The following is a 22,735-nucleotide window of genomic DNA, read 5'->3' as shown; positions in this document are numbered from 1 at the left end:
TTTCCAAAGGAGACAGGAGCAGCAACAAGTATTAAGGAATATAACGTTTTGATTACAGCCCGAACTATATACGCTCCATTCTTAATTATAAAACACGATGGTGTAACATTGGGTGGGCAAACCTTTGTAAGAAAGAATTAAGAAACTCACTGTCCCAGAATCCTTAGCGGCTTACAGTCTTTAAACCGGATATCCGCCCTTGTCATTTTTTTTTCTCCTCAAAAACGTGGTCGTAGTCGCTCTTTACGGAAAGAAATAACTGCATTTTGTTGTGTTTGGACCTTTGCTGATTGTCGAGATGTTTTTGCAATATTACCAGGACGAAAATGGAGAGAGAGTCTACACTTTGAAGGTATCGCTGTTGTTTTTCGTCATATTATTAGCGAGCTAGCATTCCCCAGTAAAACGTTTTTGACCCTCCATAAATTAACAATAGTTGTTGTACTCCATCAAACTGACAGATGTGTCGAATATTTCGGTAAACTATCACGTGGAAGTGTTAAGAACGTCTCTTTGTACCATGCATTATAGCTCCCCAGTTCTGTAGACTACAACCACAATGATGTCCATTTTGCGAAGATCTTAAAATGCAACGGTATACGATTCTGTCACAATGTTTTCTGGTCTGCGTGTATTCTCAATGAAGCCTCTGTAATAAATCCCAAAAGACAAGCCTCCATTATCAGCAAACATTGGTTAAACCCACCTGTTGTTAAAAATATATATTTGTTCGACGGAATTGCTTTAATTCCAACCATTCTCTTCTTGCTATTTCGTAGAATTTCTATTGACTGCAATGTTTCTAATATTTGCACAGTACGGTATGTTAGATGTGCGGTCTAAAGAAATCCAAATTCTAATAAATTATGGAAATGCATGTAATCCCTTCTCTCAGAGCAGTTTCAGTCATTATTCAAGGAGATTAAATGTACAGGTTTTTTTTAGTAACCTATCTTCTTTTGTTTTGCTCCCTGTTGACAGAAAGTGGCACCGAACGGGCAGCCCACCAGCTCTGCCCACCCAGCCCGCTTCTCGCCAGATGACAAGTTCTCTCGACACAGAGTGACCCTGAAAAAACGCTTTGGAGTACTGCTCACCCAACAGCCTCGACCTGTTCTGTGAATGAGATTCCATCCAGATATGGAGCGTTGCCTGGAATGCATAAAAGAGAAGAAAACGGGTTTGATCTGAAAACGTCAGGACTTGTCCAGAATTCCACTCCTGAAAGTGTGCCTGGACTTGTCCAGGATGCCACTCCTGGAAGTGTGTTGTGTGGCGTTCACATTGCATTGTCTTTTTGCAAAGATTATTATTTTTAATTGTTTCAAAATACATTTAGTTTTGTGTTGAATGTGTCTAGTAAACACACATGATGAGAACAGCTGTAATAAACGTGATAAAACAAATGTTTGTTATTGACAGGATTTATTTATTTTCCTCAGCTGTCTAAAGGAGCCCTCTCTCAAACATGGTTAATGCAAACAATGTTGTTATAGGTGGATGAATACAGTACTTTATTTTTGTTACATGTATTGAGTGGAAATTAAATTGTAAAAAAAACAGCGGTAATATTGACACAAACGCTTATGTTAGCATAGTAAAACAAAGCATTAAGGATGGATTAAAAGATGTTTACTTCAAATTAGATGAAAAAATAAAGTTGTTGCCCGTTGAATTTATTTTTTTTTTCATTTGAAATTTTAGTATTACATTGCATATGAGTCATTTACATGTTGTATGGTCTTGTTTAAATTTCATACGACTGTTTTTGTTGCTGGAAAATGAACCAGTGACAATTCCAGTTGTCAGCACTACCCACCGTTGATATGCTGTGGCGTCGCATCTCATTGGTCGATAGCTCGAGGGGGCGTGACCTTGGTGTCTGTCGGTCAGCAAAGTGCGTTGAAAGTTCATTTCGAAGACGCTTTTCTCTGGCTCGACAAGAAAATCCATTTGCAGATATATTTCACCAACTCAGCGCAGCAAAAAGAGGTACCTATCGGTTTGTCGATGTAAGTATGATACAAGCTTTTTTTGATGACCGTGCTTACCGTTATAAATGTTATCTCGGTTGACGTCACACAACAGATGGTGGCAAACACTGTTAAAATTCCAGCATTTCAAAAAATCAGAAGATGACCCGTGGCTAACTTCTAGCAAGAACAACGAGAAGTTGTGTTTTAAGCTTCAAAATTCATTTGTGTGAGGCTCATCTAAGTGACATTTTGTCCTTATCTTCCTTGGCAGAGAATGGCTACCTTGTGCCGTTCTGTGGGCTTTTGCGCCTCTCATCTACACACAAGCAGCCGTTACTCTGCCAAACAGCATTACAAAATGCTGGTGTTGGGTGGAGGAAGTGGAGGAATTGCAATGAGTGCACGCATGAAGAGAATGCTTGGAGCGGAGAATGTGGCTGTAGTGGAGCCCAGTGAGGCAAGTACACCTCATGACTCAAAAGATGCATTCTTCTTATTTGTGCACCCTGATGCAAATGCTATTTGACTATTCAGATGCACTACTATCAGCCTCTGTGGACTCTGGTTGGTGCCGGTGCTAAAACTGTTGCTTCATCAGGAAGGCCCACATCAAGTGTTGTGCCATCAGGTGTCAAGCTAGTGAAATCTAAAGTTGCGGAAGTAAACCCAGACACTAACACTGTTCGCACTGAGGACGGGACGGAGGTATGTCTGCTTTACTCTACTCGACTGCATGTGTGCTATAAAGCTCTAAAGTTGTTTAACGTGCAACTGTTTGCTGTAAACTTTAATGACTTGACCTTTGCTCCCTATTGCAGCTGTCATATGATTATTTGATTGTGGCTCTTGGTTTGCAGCTTCATTTTGAGAAGGTGAGCATGTGCTTAATGTCTTTAGCGTTAAGGTTCATGTCATGATCCTTAATCTTTACTCTAGATTAAAGGGCTTCCAGAGGGATTTGAGCATCCAAAAATTGGATCCAACTATTCTGTTGAGACTGTGGACAAAACATGGGCAGCTTTGCAGGCTTTTAAAGAAGGCAATGCTGTGTTCTCCTTCCCCAACACACCAATTAAATGTGCTGGAGCACCACAGAAGATAATGTACCTCTCAGATGCTTTCCTCAGAAAGGTATTGGAATTTTGCACATCACTAAAACTCTTTCAGTGTTTCTATGATCAAGTTTTTTTTTTTTGTGTGTGTGTGATTGTGTGAAGACAGGAAAGAGGGAAAAGGCCAATATAGTTTACAACACATCACTTCCTGTGATTTTTGGAGTTAAGAAATATGCTGACTCACTTTGGGACATCGTGAAGGAACGTGACATTAAAGTGAACTTGAGGCAGAACCTAATTGAGGTGCGTGCGGACAAACAAGAAGCTGTGTTTGAGAATCTTGACAAACCGGGCGAGACCACTATCTTTCAGGTAAGTCTATTCAATTTTAGAGTGCAGCAATTCAATTCAATTCAATTTAGTTTACACATGTGTAAATGGAGTATATTGATTTTATAAGGCCATCTGGCAGTTATGTCTGTCTCGCAGTTATGAGATTCAGGGTTCAAACTCATCTCTGCATTCCCATGTGGAGTTTGCATCTATATACTTTTGCTTTTCTATGCTAGCCCTCCTATTGGGTATGATATTCAGCATTTAGAGTTCTCATGTGGAATCCTACTTCCCTAAAAACAAAAAGAAGGGACTTTCCAACCAAAACCCTAGTACCTGAGTTTGTTTTTTGTTTTTTTTCCTCCCCCCCAAAGTACGATATGCTTCATGTCACACCACCCATGGGACCCAACTCTGTGATAAAAGGCAGCCTGCTGGCCGATGAGGCCGGCTGGTTGGATGTGGACAAGGAAAACCTTCAACACAAGAGGTACCCAAACGTGTTTGGGATTGGCGACTGTACCAACTTGCCTACATCAAAAACGGCTGCTGCTGTTGGTGAGTCATGATTTAAGTGTGCAAGCAGTATGCTGATGTGTCACTCATTTTACAAAAGGGATTATTGTGTCACTTGTTCACATTGTGTTAAAACACTCTCTACCCTGGACAACTAAGCTTAAGCACACAAAAATTACGTAATACAGGTTACTGTCTGTGAGTGCCCCTTTTTATGTTTTTGGATGTTTCCTTGTATTTCGATCTGTCGTTCCATTTTATTTTGAAGCTTTTTCTAATTTATTTATTTATTTATTTCCAAGGGAATCTTACTTGCTGCAAAAGGAAGTTAATGTTTGTTTTCTCATTTCAGCTGCGCAGTCTGCTGTTCTGAACAGAACCATCAAAAAGATATTGAATAATGAGAAACCAGATAAAAAGGTAATGAATTGCTAAGTGTGATTACAGCATTTCAGGATGTGCATGAGCTCTGCAAAACCAGAGCGAGCATCAAAGTTTTTTTTTTTTTTTCTTTCACCTTTCTCTTTGTGTAGTACGATGGCTACACATCATGTCCGTTGGTTACAAGCTATAACACCGTTGTTCTGGCCGAGTTTGACTACAATGCTCAACCACTGGAAACGTTCCCCATCAACCAAGCCAAGGAAAGGAGACTCATGTACCACATGAAAGCTGATGTCATGCCGCACCTCTACTGGCATGGGCTCCTCAGGTATGCTCATACTTCACCAAATAACACTCGCGCCTTCTAATTACAGGAGGTCCTTGCGTTACGTGTTACTCGGCCTACACGGTTTCGACTTTACGACAACTGAGTCTCGTCCGCCGTTTTAGGTTCACGCTGCAGGCAAATGCGACCTAGATCAGATTTTTATTTTCAATTTTTTTATTTATTTTTGTGACAGCCTGAATGGCTCAATACCGATTTTTTTTTTTCACATCCGGCGTAGGCCACTTTAATATGTGGTCCTACATCAGATACATGTTGGATTTTTTTGTATTGCGACCGCTGTCTGATTGTCAAGGTCGCATATATCCGTTGATTGACGTCATACAGTGCCCAAAATGTGTGCTGGGAGCTCCAAGATCGAATGTGCAAAGTTGTTTTGAGTAACAGTATAGATTTTTTATTTTAATTTAATCCCCTTAAAACATAAAGCATAAAGTGGGCATTTGTGGTGAGCCACGTAGATCGTTTCCTATTTTTCCCACGGCAATTACATGACATCTTCAGTGACGCCTACATAAAATTAAATCAAAAAGCCTCGCCTCATCATTACCCCCAAATACTGTTTCTAACTCGTACCGAATCGCTTCACTGCAGAAATGCCCCGACACGCTGGACCACATTTACTTCACTACGTCGTGAGTGACATCGCCTTTTCTTCTGAGCATGCGGGTCACACACCAGACAGACCGAAGTCGCATTTATAATGTCACGTGAACGCTTACACAAAAACATTTTTCACATCATGGACCCTCCTCTCTGCAGTATTTATAAGTACAGCATCCTATGTTTTTATTTTTATGTGTATAATTAAGTCTAATACGTGGATATTTATTTAGAGATTTATAAGGCATTAAAAAGTGAATTCTGACGTCACCAACGGAGGAACAGAACTCGTTCGCAACCCGAGGACCACCTGTATATGCCAATTTAATTCTTTCCACTTTTTACTGTTGTGTCCTTTTCAGGGGTTTATGGGGTGGCCCAGAACCATTCCGGAAACTCCTGCATCTTGGAATGAAATGATTAATTGACGATGAATCATCCTTGTGCATATTTGAAAAGCCGCTTTTCCTTCACGAAGAATATGAGATTTTGCTTATACCTGGTATATTACCAAAGGATAAAATAGCATTTCTTGTTTATATTCAGCTTCTCCTAAACAGAGCATAATATGCTAAATGAAAACATTTTGCTTGCTGCTTTGTTTATAAGCAAAAAAAATATTGGTGGGAGGTGTATGGACTGACCTACCACATTTAGTGCACCTGAACACTTTGCTTGGATACTATCTTTACATTAAGGTAATAACGTTCACATTTGGTTGAAACAGGTATTGATTTAGTTATGAATTTTGTAAAATTATTACCCATTTGGCACGGTTGGGGCAATTCTCAAATAACATACAAAGCATTAGAAGTTTTTCTGATTTAATTGCTACCAATGTAACAATTAGTTTTGGTCACTGGATTCAAGCTTCATTATGATTCATTATCATCATTAAAATTATTTTTCTTACACTACACAACCAGTGTAGTCTGAAAATTGACAACATTTGTAGCCCGAAATGACATTTATTTATGTATTTTTAAGAGTCTACTTTGCAATGTCTGGAGATTAGTTTTTTTCCAAGTTGTGTAATTGTACTTTCACGTTATAAATTGGGCATTGGTTGAATGTCCTTCCTCGTAGTTGGTCTTCCTTTTGCATCGCAATGTGTATTCTACCCAAACTATGAATGTGAATAAAAACTCCAAGTCTGGTGTTGTTTGTAAACTTCTCTGAAATACTGAAATTTCAGAAACTGATTCAAAGGTGACGTTTGTGCACACTTGAGTCTATTATTCTGTTGGCGTTTAAACAAATACGGAATGTCACGCCAACAAATTTCCTACTGGAAAGAATCACCTGTGATCACCTGTCAATCACATGACAAACTCATAAAGGACGCAGACAAGCATTCATATTCATGCCTACGGGGAGTTTAGGTGGCTGCAATATATAGTTGTTCTTTTTCAAGTATCAAGTCAAGTATCTCCTTAGTCAGGACCAAAGTAAGTAATCTGCGCCAAGGTGACTCTCGTAAGGTGACCCTGACACAGAGCAGAAACTGGAGTTAACGATGGCTAATCACGCAATTTGCTGCTGACAGCTGTAACTCAATGATCTGCATTCATCGGGGTGTTATGAATATATTTTTTGACTATTTTAGAGATGTGTGGTGGAAAACAAGGATGTGAAAGATGACAATTTGTTCTTAATCTTTTCTTTTCATCCGTTACCACCTACGAAGTACATAGTACAATGCAGGCAAACAACACCTACTGTCAATTGAAGCAAAATACAAAATCTCAAAATGAAACTTTAACACAGTACATATACACATCATTAATAAAATATATTTTTTATGTATTTATACTAATATTTATCACTGTCTGTTTTTAGTTTTTATAGCAGTCAAGCTTGAGAAGCTGAGCTCCAACAGATATGTGGTTGAAAATGGGGGCAATGTCAAAATAGCTTTGTTGGCCAGAATGGGATACTCCTTGGCAACACATAACCAAAAACTGTCCAAAGGAAGAGCAGCACATTTTAGCTTTAAATCATGATCTTGTTTCAGTTCTGAGTTGCTCTTGCACTTGTAACCCAGTCAAGGCATTCTGTGAATGCTGAATAGCAATAAAATGACTTCTCCTCAAGAATGCCACAAACAAATTAGTCATCAGTGACACATGAAACAAATTTTTTCTTTTTAAAATGGGATGAAGCCTGAGTTTCCTTATATGGGAATATTTGAAAAAAAAACAAAAAAACTTGTAGCCTAAAGTTGGGGTCGGGGGCCGACACATATTTGTGAGACTGACCAGCAAAAAAGGGTCAAGTGCCCAGCTCTGCTTATTTACATCGTATTCAATAGTATTGAAAAATTCAGACGTCTCATCAGCAATGTATTTTGGACTAACCAGAACAGCTTGGAAAGGGCATCTTGGGCATTTCCAACCAAAATTACCTTGTAAACCTGATAAAAGGACATCAAAGATAAAATAAATAAATAAAAAGGATAGCATTCAAAGTGGAGCATGGCAACTAAATGTATGTATAAAATTTAGCTATGATCCTGACACTTATGTAACAATTAAATATACCCACTTTTACCATTAGGCCTAGATTAAATGTTATTTACGCTACATAATTCTAAAAAATGTAAACAAATAAGGAAAGTGCAAAAGGTGTGTTAATCTTAAAACCAAGATGAATTGAGTGTAGAGCTGACTCCTTTGGGGGAGAATAAAAAAAATCGAAAATCAGCGTAAATTGAAATGCATTGGGGAAAATAAGTAAACTAACAAAAATATTTAGAAGACTTAATAAAATTCCAATATATTTTTTCCTCGAAAAACGGCGGTTGTCCACCGTGACTATATAACAGAAATATTTAAAAAATGTATATTGGGTGGGAAACTCGATGAATACATTAATCTGGGTGTGACACTTTACCTCGCTTCGTTGAGATTGTCTTTTTAATTTGGTGGTATTTTTTCCCTTCGATTTCGCATCGTGTTTTATTAAGATGTCTTAAACCGTGTCCACGCCACGGTACGCTCGACAACATTTTCCTGTCGACTCCACGCCACGTTGGTTCGCGCGCGCGCCTGTCGCATTCTCGCGCGCACTCGCGCATGTTTGTGATGAGGAGGAGGCGGGAAATGGCGTCCGCAGACATGGCCGATCTGTGACTACTAACCACCGACAGCTACAGACGCCACTGGGCGAACAGCGAGCAAGCGCTCTGTGACCTCCGGCGGGGGCTGTCCGGCGGCTTCCCGACCGCAGAGCTGAAAACGCCACAGGACGTTTTGGAAGCGCTTCGTCCATTTTTTTCTGTGAGTACAAGGACGGCGTCAACATGTGTGAGCCGAGAAGTGTTTGTCCCCCTTGCGCCTAGCTTATGTGCTAGCTAGCTGCTAGCCAGCGAAGGGGGCGTAGTCTAATGGCTGAAAATAGTCGCGGAAGGAAACAAAACGACGCCAGATCGTAGCGTTAAGAAATCTTGCCGTTTTGACTGCCAAGCCAAGGACGCCATTGCTTGCCAAACACACAATCGAAAGTGCCCATGTATCCAAAATGTCACCGTTTGCCTCTCGGTTTGTTAGCCTGGAAGCTAACCGTGGCTAAACGTTAGCGGCAAAACTGACTGGAGGTACCCGGCAATGTTGACATTTTGAGGGACGAACAATGAAAACAAGTCCGGTATTGTCGTGTTCTCGGCCACGCGCCACCGGCGGAGAATGTCCGCGTCGTGTTAGACATTGACGGGCAAATGTATACCATCGCTGACGTCTCAGGTGTCCGAATGTTTTATGATGGGAGGGGGGGGCATTCGGCGCTGCTGTTAAAAGCACATTTTAGAAGTTGTTCGGCTTGGATGGTCGCAACTTAAAGTGACCACACGTAACATTAGGCACTAGTCGAGTATCGATTAACAGAATTGATCCTTAAAGTGTTGTGATGGTGACACAATTGAGGAACACGAGGGAATGTTGACATCGGCTGCGCTGTGATGAAAGCTGATGAGATGCTGCGAGTGACGCGAAGAGAACATTAAGTCATTCTTTCAATTTTTTTTCCAAAGTGAACTTTAATTCATTAAATATTTGAAATAAAAATGACACATTTACACGAAACCACCGTGGTTATAATCCTCTTGATGCAGTGCACTTCTACACCCTTCCAAACTAAAACCAACCCTTTGTTAAATTAATGCAGACCCGACAATATCAGTAAAAACTACTGTCTTCAATGTACCCCATATGTAAATAAAACTTTTGACACCTCTTTTCAGAACCTTCTATGTGATGCTGGAGCATGATGCGGCTGAGAGCGCGTAAAGCTCCTCAGCAGCCCACCTTAGGCCGTCGAGCCCCTACGTCCCAGGCCAAAAGGAAACGCTGTGCAGTGGAGGCGTCCCCACTGAGAGCCCGAGGCAGAATGCCGAAGAATGAAACGGGCCTCTTGTCCACCATCAAGAAGTTTATCCGGGGTGACCCTGTCAAGGTAGGCATCCCCACACAACAAATTTCAAATGAACCTATCAAGTATTCTACCAATGAATCCAGGAATTAATTGAGAAATCCATGAAATTACATTTTGTCTTATTAATCAAAATCACTTTTACAAAATATGCATGTGAGGTGCAGGTATTTGTCCAATTGGGGTCACCATTCTCACATTCTACCTGTACACAGCTGTAAGGTGGTGAAAAAGCTTTAAAACTGAACTTGAATGAATCGGAAATTTGACCTCGCAGAGGGAGTATGATCCCAGATTAAATGATTAAAACTGTTATAAAAAAAAAAAAGGTTTTGTATCATTGTACCTCTGTTTTTATACTTGGCAGGTGGAGCCAGATATTCCCGCCAAGAGGAGTCGCATTGATTGCAGCACTAAAAGTGATCTCATCACTTCAGCACCACAAACACGAGGCCTTGCCAACAAAACCGTCTCTAGAGTTTGCCGAAAAAGTCCAGGTAAAGGTACGTCATCATCTAAGCCCTCCATTAATTCTGCCATGAAGCAACGCTGTTTCTCCATGTTAAATGTTTTTTCTTTCATGGTTTAGAAACAATAACATGCAACAGCAAACCCTTAAAACCAAACGGCCAACTAGAAGCTTCAGTTGAGACGGCAAGCAGTCCTCCACACACCACCCTCCTAGGAACTATCCTCTCTCCCGTTTTCAACTTTTTTTCACCAGCAACCAAAATTGGTAAAACGACACACAAGTCCTTAAAGTTCCCGCTTGTGTAATTTTACATTTGGGTGGGCACTGTTTGTAAAGAAACGGTAAAAAGTCAATTTTCCATAAGGTGTGAAAAAAAATTGTGGTATCCTTGATTTAGCCACGCCTGGTTCAGACTCTCCCGGCCAAGCCATGGAGGCAGAGGAGATCATGAAGCAGCTTGACATCGAGCAGGCCGAGGAAATGCCCAGCAGCACGCTCACATCCTCCGAGGGTATCACCGCTTGTCACGGAACGCCGCCGTTGCCGCAGAGGCTCCAGATGAGTCCCAACTCCACCGTGGAGGCCGGCGAGATTGTGACTGAAAGTGACATGCCCTCGTTAACAGGTACCGTCAACTCTGACTCAGTGAGGCGCTCTCATGTCTGCGCATGTAATTCAGTGCTCGGAAAAGTGTGAAGACTTCGTCAATCCTCCAGTTTGACTGTAAATGTTTAATTTACACATTTCAACCATTTGCTTATAATTTAAAGCAGGGCCCTAAAAATTGTTCGGCCCGCAAAACATCCTATGTTGGGTCCCGCGTAAAGCAAACCACCCCCCCCGACAGTATAGTACTCTCTAATATTAGTTTTGATCATAATAATAATAATATTCCCTTTATTAGTCCCACAATGGGGAAATGCGAGATTCGAACCCAAGCCTCCTGGGGAGACTGGGTCCTGAACGCGGCGCCTTAGACCACTCGGCCATCCTGGCAGCCATCTCTTGTACATTTAAAATTCTTTATCTTTATACGTTATCTTCATACACGTAATAAAAATCTATAATGTCCATATTTTCTGTCTCCAACAGCTCCTCCTGGTTGTTTGCCAGATGGCAGCTATCCACACACGTTACCCTCCGCCCCCGCAGAGCCGTCATACGAGGAAGACTGGGAGGTGTTTGACCCGTAAGTGTGCACGCAGACTGACACACACTGAATTAATGAGCTGTCAAACAAAAATATCAGCTAATTATAAAAGTGGAGCTCCCTGGGCGAAGTGGAGAGATTTAATACTCATAAATCGCATTTGAGGGAATGGTAGCTGTAGCTTTTATAACAACCACTAGATGGCAGCAGTACCAATTTCAGAGAGTACAGTTTAAGATTCAACTAAATTTGTCAGCCGATTATCCTACACTAAGGCTGGATTTACACAAAAGCTTTAAATGATATAATTCTGATGTCTTGCTCTCAAGTGGCACAGTTGTAATATGCGTCATGGGCTGCGTAACAATAAAATCCATTGTATACACAATCATTAACCAATGTTACATAACTGTATTCGATAAATTATTCAATATTAAATCATTCAACACAAACTCAAATGTTGGCATTTACACATGAGAAAGGTTGGGGAATACAGACAAATCTTAACAGCAAAGTAGACTTCAGTGGCTATTGCTAGTAGTAACTGCATCATTAGAGAAGCAGGAACATACTTTTTTTAAAATGACTGCCAACAAAACAGGAGCTCTCAATCACCTACGATTCCACTAGATTATGCAATATTTTCATTGCTTTGGCCTCAACACTAAAACTGAAACTAGACACATTTTCAGCAGTTAAAGGAAATTATGCTCTTGAGGGAGGGATATCGACGAATGCCAAACCGCTAAGTGCAGAGGTTCACTGTGCATGGAAATGGTCATCAAATCAGAATGACATACTTGGACCTGCACTGTAAATCCAGCAATTAAATCAAATGTTACATTCTGAATCTTCATTGTCAAAGCGGTGCCCGGTCATGAATACACATGTGACCTTCCAAATGTATTTTATTTTATTTTTGAAGGTACTTCTTCATTAAGCACGTGCCACCGTTGACAGAAGAGCAGCTGACACGCAAACCAGCACTACCTTTGAAAACACGCAGTACGCCCGAGTTTTCGCTTGTCCTCGACTTGGTAAACAACAAAGAGCCTCTTTTGTACTCTGGCTCCTCTTCGAAGGCGAGTAGATGAGTTTTTCACGGTGTGTACTTTTGACAGGATGAAACTTTAGTTCACTGCAGTTTGAACGAACTGGAAGATGCCGCGCTGACGTTTCCTGTGCTCTTTCAGGACGTAATATACCAGGTAAAAACTCCCGATTGGCCACGTGTGCATGTTTCATTCCTTTTTGCAGTTATTAACTGTTTTCATGTTGTTGTTTTTTTTTTTTTGGTGTAGGTGTACGTGCGATTAAGGCCATTTTTCCGAGAGTTTCTCGAGCGCATGTCGCAAATGTATGAGGTAAGGTTTGTGTTTGTTTGGTTGTTTTTTTTTTTTCTCACTCAACACAACTCGACTTGTACTTACTCTGTCTGGAATTATTACATTATTTTCAGATTATCCTCTTCACGGCGTCAAAGAAAGTGTACGCCGACAAGTTGCTCAACATTCTCGATCCCAAAAAGCAGCTGGTCAGGTCGGTGAAGCATTTCCCAAAATATATTTGGGGACAAAAAAAATTAAATATTTAGGGGGAGCAAAGGGTCTAACATGTGTGTCATCATTTCAGACACCGTCTGTTTCGTGAGCACTGTGTGTGTGTTCAAGGAAATTATATTAAAGACCTCAACATTTTGGGACGGGATCTTTCCAAGACGATAATAATCGATAACTCACCTCAAGCCTTCGCCTATCAGGTGACAACTATGACTCCTCAATTGTCTGGGATTATTCTATATTGAACAAGTTTAAAGTAGAGTAAATTCAAAATAAATGCATCTCACTGAGTATTGTTTTGAATTTTCTTTGTGCGTCACCAGCTCTCCAACGGGATCCCAATCGAGAGCTGGTTCGTGGATAGAAATGACAGCGAGCTTCTCAAGCTGGTTCCTTTCCTGGAGAAGCTGGTGGAGCTGGTAAGAGAGACTCATCATTGTGTCCAGTGAACCCCTTTTTATGCAGTATTGTTTTAGCGCCATTTGGTGGCCAACAATTTGAAGTGAGACAAGTGCGTCATTATGACAAAAGTTGTTCTTTGCCACCATCTTGGGGCAGTGAAAGGTAATGACATTCTTTGGCTGAGGTTGTTATTCAGTGTTTGGATTTTGTCAGCAGGGGTCTCAATGTTAATCCGATAGCGGGGGTTCACTGTACTCCCCCTCCCTCCCCTCCTCCCCCGCTGTGCATTGACGACATTTTGATTTTGTGTTAGAACGATGACGTCCGACCGCACATCAGAGAGCGCTTTCGCTTGCACGACCTCTTGCCTTCAGACTGAACCGCTGGCGTCTGCAACATGGGAAACACCCACACAAGGAAGGATGTATTCAACGGATTTCTCGATAAACTCCATATTGACATTATTAATTTTTCTAAAAAAAAAAAAAAAAAAAAAACATGCAAAAAAGAGTGAAATGGATGTTTTTAAGCAGAGACACTCGAATAACGTGACTGAAGTGCTCGCTGCAGCGGGCTTGCTTCTTTGGAGGTGTTTTGTCCGTCATTTTGGATCGACAAAACTGAATGTGTTCGTGTTCGGCCAGTCAAACTTGTATTATAGTTACTATTTTCTTGTATATACATGTACAGATTGTTCCTCCCCTTCAAGGTTTTTAAATCGTTTTATGTTGAGATTTTAGTCTGGATACTTTTGACTCTGTTGCATTATTCTGTTTTTTAAGAAAAGGATATTAGCGTGTTATGTTTGCAGCATGCCTGCTTTACTTCTGTGATGCTTTACTCCATTACATGCAGTTGTCTGTTTAATAAGGTGCAGTTTTAGTTCTGAAACAATATTTTACGGTTCTGTAATGTAAGATAGACTAGACTCTTAATGAATACAAAGCCATAATGGCCACTCCCTCATTTTGGAGATTTCTATTTGCTATCCTGATGAACATGGTGACAAAGGGTGTTGACATCCAGCCCATTTGTAAGATGATGTCACACCCACCTATTTTCTAGACAGGTGTGTTGACGCCTCAATTTGGGGAGGAGGAGAAAAAAAATGACTTAACACCAGCCATTGCTTTGGATTCCTGTTTTCTGTGACATCGTTCTGATGTTGGCGTTACAAAAAAGTTTTATTGACTCTTGAATGATCAATCATGTTGTATTCAGTGTTATTCAATGGTTTTCCATGAAAATAAATATGTTTTTTATAGGACTCTATACCCGCAAAAATTCTTTACAGGTAGATGATGCACTAGTTTTTTTTGCACATCTGCCTCACAGTTCTGAGGTTCCGGATTGGAAAGTCATCTTCAGCCTTCCTGTGAGGCACTAACCTTTTTTCATTTTTTAATGTGGAATGCGCCCACTTGTGGAGTCACCCCGTTAATAGAACGTGTGTGTGGGTGTGTGTGTTTGAGGGGGGGGGATTCAGGAGTGCAATTTTAAAACAAAAGGAAGGACGAGGGGTAGAAAGTCTCCATGCTAGCAAAATACCATTTACTTTACATTTCCCCATTTCCAAACAATTTGACAGCGCACGAGCTGAATACATTTTATTTTCATTACGTATCACGGCCGGTGTTTTACAGGACTTGATTACAATAGACTATTGCTGTAAGTTAGAACATTTTTCAACACAATTTGGAAGTTACTAGATAAACAGGCATCCTTGCAAGCTGATGTAGCAGAAAGCTCTTCTGGATTTGTTACAATCGTCATAGTTCTTGTGTAAGAGAAGAATACAAAATCTGCAGTGTAATAACAGGTAAAACATACTGTGATCATTTCATTATTCAAATGAAGTTTGCAGGCAGGGAGAATGATTTGAGTCTGTAACTCTCCTTTTGATAGCATATGCTTGACATTTTACTCTACACGGGTATCCAAACTTTTTCCACATAAGACAGCATTTAAAAAAAAAAATTGTAAGGTCCACTTGTTTGACTTTTTGAACACAGTAAAACCATTCAAGCAATTAATACATTGTTCATATTAGAGGTTGATACAGCGTGGATTATCGCTCCCCTTCCATCGAACTCCCACAAAAAAAATCCTGTACCAGACCATCGTAAATTAAAAAAAAAAAAAAATCCGTCTCGTTCTGGTGAAAACGACTCCCATCCCATCCAGCTCCAGTTCAGAATGACTCACTCCCATTTTGGAGGTCAGCTATATAAATACACACCCTCTTCTTCAAGGACTTTCCCACTCTTGTCTGCTCCCATGAATTCTTTTTATCCTGTTCTGTCTCAATCCCATGGTTAAAGGTAAAGTTGACTCCTGAAAAAATGTCAGTCGCTAGTAATCACGGGTCTCAAACTCCAGTCCTCGAGGGCCGCTTTCCTGCATGTTTTCCAACTCTCCCTGATGCAACACACGTGCTTCAAATAATGAGGATGTTATCAGGCTCCTGCAGACCTTGCTGATGAGCTGATCATGGAAAACGTGCAGAAAAGCAGCACCCGAGGATCGGAGTTTGAGACACTTGTAATTTGGGGAAAATTGCTACGTCAAGGCTTTTTGTCAAAGATGATAAGGCAAATATTTGATCGCAGCCCTGTGGTCCATCAAAATGGATTCCTCCCTCCACTGAGCAGGAGTTGAATCCCATCTCCACATTCAGAGACAAAACAAGAGCAATCTGTTGTAAAATGGCCAGGACTGAGAACCATTAATGTGACACGTTCGCAAATCGTACCTTGACAATCAGCCGAAAGTGGAGGATAACATTTTTGTTTCTCACGGGCTGTAGTTTGGACACCGCTGCATTGTACATACTGTTTAGCAGTCGTAGGGAAATACTATATTACTGTACTATTTTTCAGGGTTAGAGTATTTATTTTTTGGACAAATCCTGATATTTGCTTAATACATTTGAAAACAAATATTAGTATGATACTTTTTGTGAGTCACAATGGCCATATTTATTTATTTCCGTCTGTAACAATGTAAAAAAAGGACGTAAATAGAGATTAAAGTCAACAGAGGTTGTAATCGCGACAGAAAAATAAGCGTAAAAAAACAGGAATAGTCGCAACATGGATGGAGTTGAGAGAGCATTGACGACGAGGCAAAAGAGGAGTTAGCTAGCGCCAACTCCCGACCTTGGCCAGAAGAGAATCCAATTATGATTCTTCTACGCCTAAAAGCTACAAGATTCTGGTGTTCAAAATGTATCAGTCCTATCTGAAAAATGACATAGAGGTAAGATGTATTAGCTCAGTTTCTGACATTAGCTAATTTCTAATTCAGCCAAGCTAGCTAGCTAGCGATCAAAAGTAGCTATGACTGCCATAAAGACTTTTTTTAATGAAAGAGTTGAATATGAACTTCTTTGACCTTTTATTTATTTATTTATTTTTACAAGTATCTATTCTTCTAAGATGATTGTGAGTACCGGTAGCTTTGCATTTGCTTTTTAGTAACTGCAGTGGAACCTCTCAGGTTGAACTCAATCCTGTGATTTGTTGAGATTTTAAACGCATTTTTCCGCAGGAAATTAAAGTGAGCGTTCGTGCGTTCCAGGGGCAAATTTTCACAATGAAAAAACCTTGAAATAATGTTTTAAGATGGACTTTAACATTCTCAATTATCTTACATAGTGTAAATGTAACCAGTGTATAAAAACTTGTTTCCTCTAATACTTAACTTGACCTTGAGACTTACTTTTTCTAAGTCCGACTTCACAGCCAGCGTGTGAACTATGCGTTGCGCTGTGAGGCCGCTTGCGAGCGACTTGTCAGCTCTGAGTGTGAACGTCAGAATGAGAAAAATGGGGCGGGAAGGAATTTTTTTCCTTTTCTTTTTCTAAGTCCGACTTGACAAACAGTGTTTGTAATCAGCTCTTTTCTTTATGTTGTCAAATTTTGAATTTGGTTTGCCTTTACGAGGACTTTTAACTACTTCGGTAACATCACAAACGTGTCGAAGAAAATCAAAACGCGGTACTCCTGCGGATGCTCAAAGATTTTAAATTGTATGCAGTAAATTTCACTATCAGAAGCTTTGTATGACGGTGGCGAGAGAAAATGTTGCTCACAACCCCAGGGGAATTCAACTTTAGAGGTTCCACTCTATTTCTCTTACGACATGAAGACGTACTGGAAGAGAAATAAAATCAGGATGCGACATGGTCTCAGTTTAGGCTCCTTTTTTTTTTTAACTTGTGGTAGGTAACATTGTCTACTCAACTAATTTAGTGCCTTTTTTTTCTTCCAATGACAATGCTTGTGGTGGGAGACAAACAGTATCAAAATGTGCAGCTAAGGTGCCGAGACCTCCGGTCACAATGATGAAGGCACAGTGGATGAAGATCGAGTCAGTATTCGTGCGGTCAGTCAACTGAACCGTCTGTTCCAAAAGGATGTGAAGGTGTTGGAGTTGAACGTGCCGATAAATATGAGCAGCAGAAGGTAGAGACTCATCATGACGGCAAAGTGGTGCCTGAGGAACCATGAGGTGTTGCGCGAATGTCTGTGATGGGGGGGGGAAAGCAGCAACAGACCACAAATGTTCATGCCACACAATCCACTGCAACTGCAGCAAATCGAAATAAACATGATCATAAATATTGGAAAGGCCTCTAATTATCAGACAATTAAGATTGCAGGTTAAATTGAAGCCAATAAAAAAAAATTTTTGCTCTTGTTTTTCATTATAACGTTAAGGCGTGATAGGCTTTGCGTTAGAATGTAGTACGTTGAACATAACGTTATTCATTTCACGCTTAAACATAAATGACACGTAATGTGATGAGTTTCACGTAACGGGATGAGTTTTAAGTTTAACATGAGCAGTTTCCCGTTTTGCCGTGATGACTTTCACATCACACCGGGCAAAGTTTCAAGTTCTAAAGTGATAAGTCTCATATTTTAACGTCAACATAACTTGATAAATTTCACGCTTTAACAAAAATGACACGTTTTAACGTGAGAATTTCACGTTCGACAAAATAAAGCAATTATTTAGGGTTCAGGTAACTGCCGGAGCCTTACGTGGGTATGCATATCTTCTTTTAACTTTTAAATATTTTTAAACACTCCGCCTTTTACTTTAACTCGAAGGAATTGCTTTACTTTGTTTTGTTGAACATATGAAAACATTACAACATTGAACATTTTTTCATCCAGGTGTGGCAGCAATATGCCTCTGTAGTTTATATTGGTGTGCAATTGCAGTAATGTTTATAATATGTAACGCATGCCTTATTGCTAAGTCAGAAAACTACAATATTATAAACACCTCTCTGCGCACTTGTGTAGGTGTACTCATTTACGTATCACAATAAAACATCAGTTATTCTTATATTGTTTGCAACCTTGAGTGTGTCGCTTCCTACCTGGACACGTGTCTCCTCTGAGAGTAAACCAGCAGGTACTTGACACGTAAAAGCTGATTGTTTGTGACCACGAAGTACTTCTCCGGCACGTCCCCTCCCTCGCTGTTTTTGGCCCTCGAGCGCTGACGGTCGATGATTTCAGAGTCTGCCACAGGTGAGATGAGCGTGTGAGGTTACAAAGCTTCACGCTGCAATTTGCAACCCGGCATTTGCGGCACAATGTGACGTTGACGCACCTTTTCGCTTCACCTGACACTTGACGTCTGGGTGATCGATGACTTCGCACATGGCGATGCAGCTGAGCAGCGGGCCCAGGAGGCTTCCCTGCCAACCGCTGCTGTGGGGGCTGTAGAGTACAGCCATGCTGAGGTCACTGGTGAGGTAGGTCCCCTCCCCAAACACTGAGTTCTGCATGTGACATGCAAATATATACAATATATATAACATTTACTGTCCTTTTATTGTACAGTGATACAAATTAAAGCCTGTAATTTCTATTTAGCGTTCGGCTTCTTTGTTTTGAATCATATCTTGATGTTATGAGATTTTTTCTCATGTACAGTAAATATCAATGTTGTGATTTCATATTTCAGACAGTAAATCCATTATTGTCCAATACATTGATCAGCTTCTTTTTTTTTTTTGCTGCCTCCTAACTTCATTTGTTAAGTCTTTGGGTTTTTTTATTTATTTACATATTTATTTTGAAAAAGGGAGTCAAATGTTCTATGTGCCCACACTAGTCTAAATACAGCACGGGATTTAATTTTGCATTTGTGGACTAGGAATTAAACAGCAAAATCCCCCCATTTTTATCAATCTCAGGGGCCACTTGCTGCCGACTGAAAATGACATCACAGTTGCTCAGGGCTCAGATAAATACGGCTCAGATTGACTGATCATTTTACTTGGTGTGGTAAAATGTTGTAAATGAGCTCAAATTTTCTAATAGCAGATGGAAATAAAGAGCAGTTTTCTAACTTAGCTTTTCTAACCAAAGAATAAAATATTTTCCAAGAACTTCAAGTGCGACAAGTCTGAGTCAGCAACAACAGCTGACTCACCACAAGTAAAGCGGAAGTGGCTTACACGAAGCCCTCACTGACCTTATTGAGGTGACAGTGTAGCCCGTTGTGAATAATAGAGTGAAAGTTCTCCAAACGACTCCCGTGGAAGGCATAGAAGACATCCCTGTCCTCTCTCATCCGTTCAAAGCGCGCGTTCAATTGGTCACAGTATTCCAGCTCAAACAGGAAGTCCGGCGCAGGGGCAGAAACGCCGTCGCCTTGCGTCAAGGCACAAAGTTTGGCGTACTGGCGAACCGATGAAATTGTGTAAGAAGTTGCAAAAGCAGTTGCATGTGCATTTGCGGAAAATGGCTTGTACCTCATCCTTCTGTAATGTTTTGACAGCAAAGCTCTTGGAAGAGAGGATCCAGTGTGCAAGAGCCACATGGTGCTCGCCCTCACCTGGCCGCAGTCGCACTAAATCTCTCACACCAGGAAAGGACTTCACATCTGCCGACTAGACACACGTTAGTGTTCAGATCAGGAAAATTAAAATGTACATAATGGATCACATTATAAAGGGGACCTCTACTATTTACTAGTGATGGGTAAATGAAGCTTCAAATCTGCTTCATGAACCAGTTGTAGTATTATTGGACTCCTGTAGATGGCACTCTCTGATCAACATTGGTCTGAAAGCACACTGACTTGCCTTTTTTAAAACACTTTATTTAAACCGACAGTACAATCTAGAGAACTCAAAAATACAACAACTGTTTCAAGAAGCAAATTTGAAGCTTAATTTTCCCATCACTACTATTTACAGCTTGAACAATGATTGAATAGTGAGGCATTGCTGAATCCTTCAAATTCACATTCCCATTTGGGGGAGTGACGGCACACATACGTCATGTTTCAGTATGTTGACAACTCTCGTGTCCTTACTGATGATGTCATCAGTAGGTAGATGAGGTAATAGTGTGAAGCGGTGTACAAGTGACAGCCCATTTACCATTCTACACGACCAATATCTAGCCTAAAAAACAGGGAGAATTATAATGATATGTAAGGGAGGGTACATCCTGGACTGGTTGCAAGTCAATTAAAAAAAAAAACATTGACATTCATATTCACAATTTTAATTTTGAGTCGATATGAAGCTGATTTACGGGACGTGGGAGGAACCCGAAACAAATCGAGTGCGTCTTACCAGTGCGTCAAAGTCTTTAATGTCCTCGTGTATATATCGAGGAGGGAAAGGGCGAAGCAAAGAATCCTTCTTGTAGTTTTGGGCAGCCGCAACAAACAAGCTGCAACGGAGATCGGCCGCCACGGGATCTCTGTGCAGGCACGAGCACACCAGTTCTCGGACCACCTCCGGTGGGAGCGGCGGCTGCATTCCCGGCACTGACAGGAGAAGCAGCACTATTACGTTTTAACAGAATTACAAAATGGGATTGAGCCGAGACTTCTCAAATATGTGGCAGACGTGTTGACCACTTGATGGGGGGGAATGTCAGCACAATGCGATTGTTGGCGCTTCACAGGCATGGGTAGATTTTTTTTTTTTTTTTTACACCATGATGGATAGCATTATTCACCGTTTTTGTCGGGTGGAGATGTAGGCAATGTTGGACAGAATATGATGGTATGGCTGCATGGATGGCACGCGGAGCTTAATATGAGGAGAAAGGAGCATGGTCAACGTTGAGCCGAGATTTGAGGTAAGATGAGAAGCTTGGAAGTGGGACTGGAGAATTGAACCATTATTTCTTTCTGCAAGAGGTACTCAACAAAAACTGCTGAAGTTTTTGAGTGTCATCATGCGCAGGACTTCAAAGATGTCCTTCCTATTCATCATATGAACGTGTCTATATGTAATGTTTTTAAGACTGTGGGGCCTTGAGAATGTAATTTTGATCCTCTGTATAGTTCACTAAATGTAAACCATATCTAGTACATTACTCACAAAAAGTAAGAGATATAGGACTTTCGAGTGACATTTTAGAGTGCACCTATAATGCCTGATCAAAAATATATAAACTGAGCTTGTTAGTGAAAAATGGGCCATCTTGGACCTTTAACTCCTTTAACTTAAGTGACTTACTGTAAACTTTTGAATGTGCATATGTTTCAATACTCTTAGCGAAACTCATTGTCCTCTAAAAAGGAGCTAAAAGGCAAATTTCCCGTTTCATCCATGAACCTAACATATTTGAACAGGAGCGGATGTGCATTTGTAAGAACAAAAGTGCCCGTTGGTTCTTTTCAAGACATTTAGTTTGAAAGCTGTTAGTTGTCTGTTTCTTTTTGCACAGCAAAAGGGAACAGCATCGTAATTTTACAGTAAACATATATTCACTTTGCATTCGTAATCATGAGTACGAGGCACTGCCTGCGGGTATGCTCACGGGTTTGGAGATAACTGTCATGAGGTTAAAAGACGTTTATTTGTGGTTTTAGCTTCTAATGCTAACAGCTAACGTTAGCAGTCACATAAGTGTCAAGAGGCTAATGCAGTAGCGATGTCAACAACACTATCGACTCACTATTGAAGACGTATGTCATTTTAGTACACTCGCGAGGTAGTCGGACCTACCCCCACTTTTTTTTGGTTACAAGAAAATGAAAGTTGTATGTATTCAAAAGGCCTCACCTCAAGTTCGCTCAACTCATAACAGGCAGCCCAAAAGACAGGGAAAAGCTGACGTTAGCCAATAGCACTGCTGCGTTCAAAGACTCTCGGAAAAAAAACATGATGACGTGTAACGCTCAACCCTTCACGAATGCTCCTAGTGCTCGAGTAATCATATAAAGAGATGTAAAATTATTTTCACTTTACTTTAAAATATTTTGTTACTCTCTTCTTGGTATCTTTTTTCGTATTGACAACTTAATATTTAAAGTCTAACTCTACGAGCGAGCCATGAATGAAATCTGATTGAGCGCTTTATCTGAAAATATAAACAGACATATATTTTGTTTGTTTTTGTTTGTTTGTTTGTGTGTTGTGTTTTTTTTTGCTATTTAGCTTGTTCGTCCTTGGCGCTTGGACATTATGTGACGTCACTGGCAAGCAGCCAATCGGACTTGTTGTGTAATCATCTCCTAAGCA

At 40.5% G+C, this 22,735-nt stretch overlaps 4 protein-coding genes across 7 annotated transcripts; 3 read left to right on the top strand and 1 right to left on the bottom strand.

Annotated features, from left to right (window-relative positions):
• Nucleotides 1–163: 163 nt before the first annotated feature.
• nop10 (NOP10 ribonucleoprotein homolog (yeast)) lies at nucleotides 164–1,406 on the top strand. The gene is made up of 3 exons (XM_088298958.1): nucleotides 164–352; nucleotides 982–1,211; nucleotides 1,248–1,406. Exons 1-2 carry the CDS (start codon nucleotides 299–301, stop codon nucleotides 1,120–1,122), a joined length of 195 nt encoding a protein of 64 aa, XP_088155084.1. The 5' UTR covers nucleotides 164–298; the 3' UTR covers nucleotides 1,123–1,211; nucleotides 1,248–1,406.
• Nucleotides 1,407–1,869: 463 nt separating this feature from the next.
• On the top strand, nucleotides 1,870–6,371 carry sqor (sulfide quinone oxidoreductase). 2 transcript variants are annotated; one of them, XM_088299488.1, is made up of 10 exons: nucleotides 1,882–2,012; nucleotides 2,248–2,433; nucleotides 2,511–2,681; nucleotides 2,795–2,848; nucleotides 2,913–3,107; nucleotides 3,194–3,403; nucleotides 3,739–3,922; nucleotides 4,233–4,300; nucleotides 4,414–4,592; nucleotides 5,576–6,371. In XM_088299488.1, the coding sequence occupies exons 2-10, from the start codon at nucleotides 2,251–2,253 to the stop codon at nucleotides 5,631–5,633; spliced, it is 1,302 nt and encodes a 433-aa protein (XP_088155614.1). In that variant the 5' UTR covers nucleotides 1,882–2,012; nucleotides 2,248–2,250; the 3' UTR covers nucleotides 5,634–6,371. The 2 variants fall into 2 exon arrangements, with proteins under 2 accessions (XP_088155613.1, XP_088155614.1); XM_088299487.1 differs by having other exon boundaries at nucleotides 1,870–1,992; nucleotides 4,414–6,371.
• A 1,834-nt stretch (nucleotides 6,372–8,205) lies between these two features.
• ctdspl2a (CTD (carboxy-terminal domain, RNA polymerase II, polypeptide A) small phosphatase like 2a) lies at nucleotides 8,206–14,493 on the top strand. Of its 2 annotated transcripts, none has more exons than XM_088299648.1 (13): nucleotides 8,206–8,491; nucleotides 9,451–9,662; nucleotides 10,006–10,135; nucleotides 10,228–10,374; nucleotides 10,508–10,735; nucleotides 11,203–11,299; nucleotides 12,186–12,297; nucleotides 12,382–12,468; nucleotides 12,562–12,624; nucleotides 12,720–12,799; nucleotides 12,893–13,019; nucleotides 13,143–13,238; nucleotides 13,535–14,493. In XM_088299648.1, exons 2-13 carry the CDS (start codon nucleotides 9,474–9,476, stop codon nucleotides 13,598–13,600), a joined length of 1,422 nt encoding a protein of 473 aa, XP_088155774.1. In that variant the 5' UTR covers nucleotides 8,206–8,491; nucleotides 9,451–9,473; the 3' UTR covers nucleotides 13,601–14,493. The 2 variants fall into 2 exon arrangements, with proteins under 2 accessions (XP_088155774.1, XP_088155773.1); XM_088299647.1 differs by having other exon boundaries at nucleotides 8,207–8,491; nucleotides 10,006–10,141.
• A 258-nt stretch (nucleotides 14,494–14,751) lies between these two features.
• Nucleotides 14,752–22,428, bottom strand: parp16 (poly (ADP-ribose) polymerase family, member 16). Of its 2 annotated transcripts, none has more exons than XM_088298135.1 (7): nucleotides 22,277–22,428; nucleotides 20,831–21,027; nucleotides 20,000–20,137; nucleotides 19,720–19,926; nucleotides 18,850–19,021; nucleotides 18,614–18,758; nucleotides 14,752–17,811 (listed from the first exon to the last, which is right to left on the bottom strand). In XM_088298135.1, the coding sequence occupies exons 2-7, from the start codon at nucleotides 21,017–21,019 to the stop codon at nucleotides 17,613–17,615; spliced, it is 1,050 nt and encodes a 349-aa protein (XP_088154261.1). In that variant the 5' UTR covers nucleotides 21,020–21,027; nucleotides 22,277–22,428; the 3' UTR covers nucleotides 14,752–17,612. The 2 variants fall into 2 exon arrangements, with proteins under 2 accessions (XP_088154261.1, XP_088154262.1); XM_088298136.1 differs by having other exon boundaries at nucleotides 14,752–17,748.
• Between the last annotated feature and the right edge of the window lie 307 nt (nucleotides 22,429–22,735).

This window comes from Idiotropiscis lumnitzeri, chromosome 6, assembly GCF_059441095.1.
Source record: "Idiotropiscis lumnitzeri isolate Australia: NSW breed Sydney's pygmy pipehorse chromosome 6, RoL_Ilum_1.0, whole genome shotgun sequence".
NCBI lineage: Eukaryota > Metazoa > Chordata > Actinopteri > Syngnathiformes > Syngnathidae > Idiotropiscis > Idiotropiscis lumnitzeri.
This window is presented reverse-complemented; position numbering and strand designations above follow the sequence as displayed.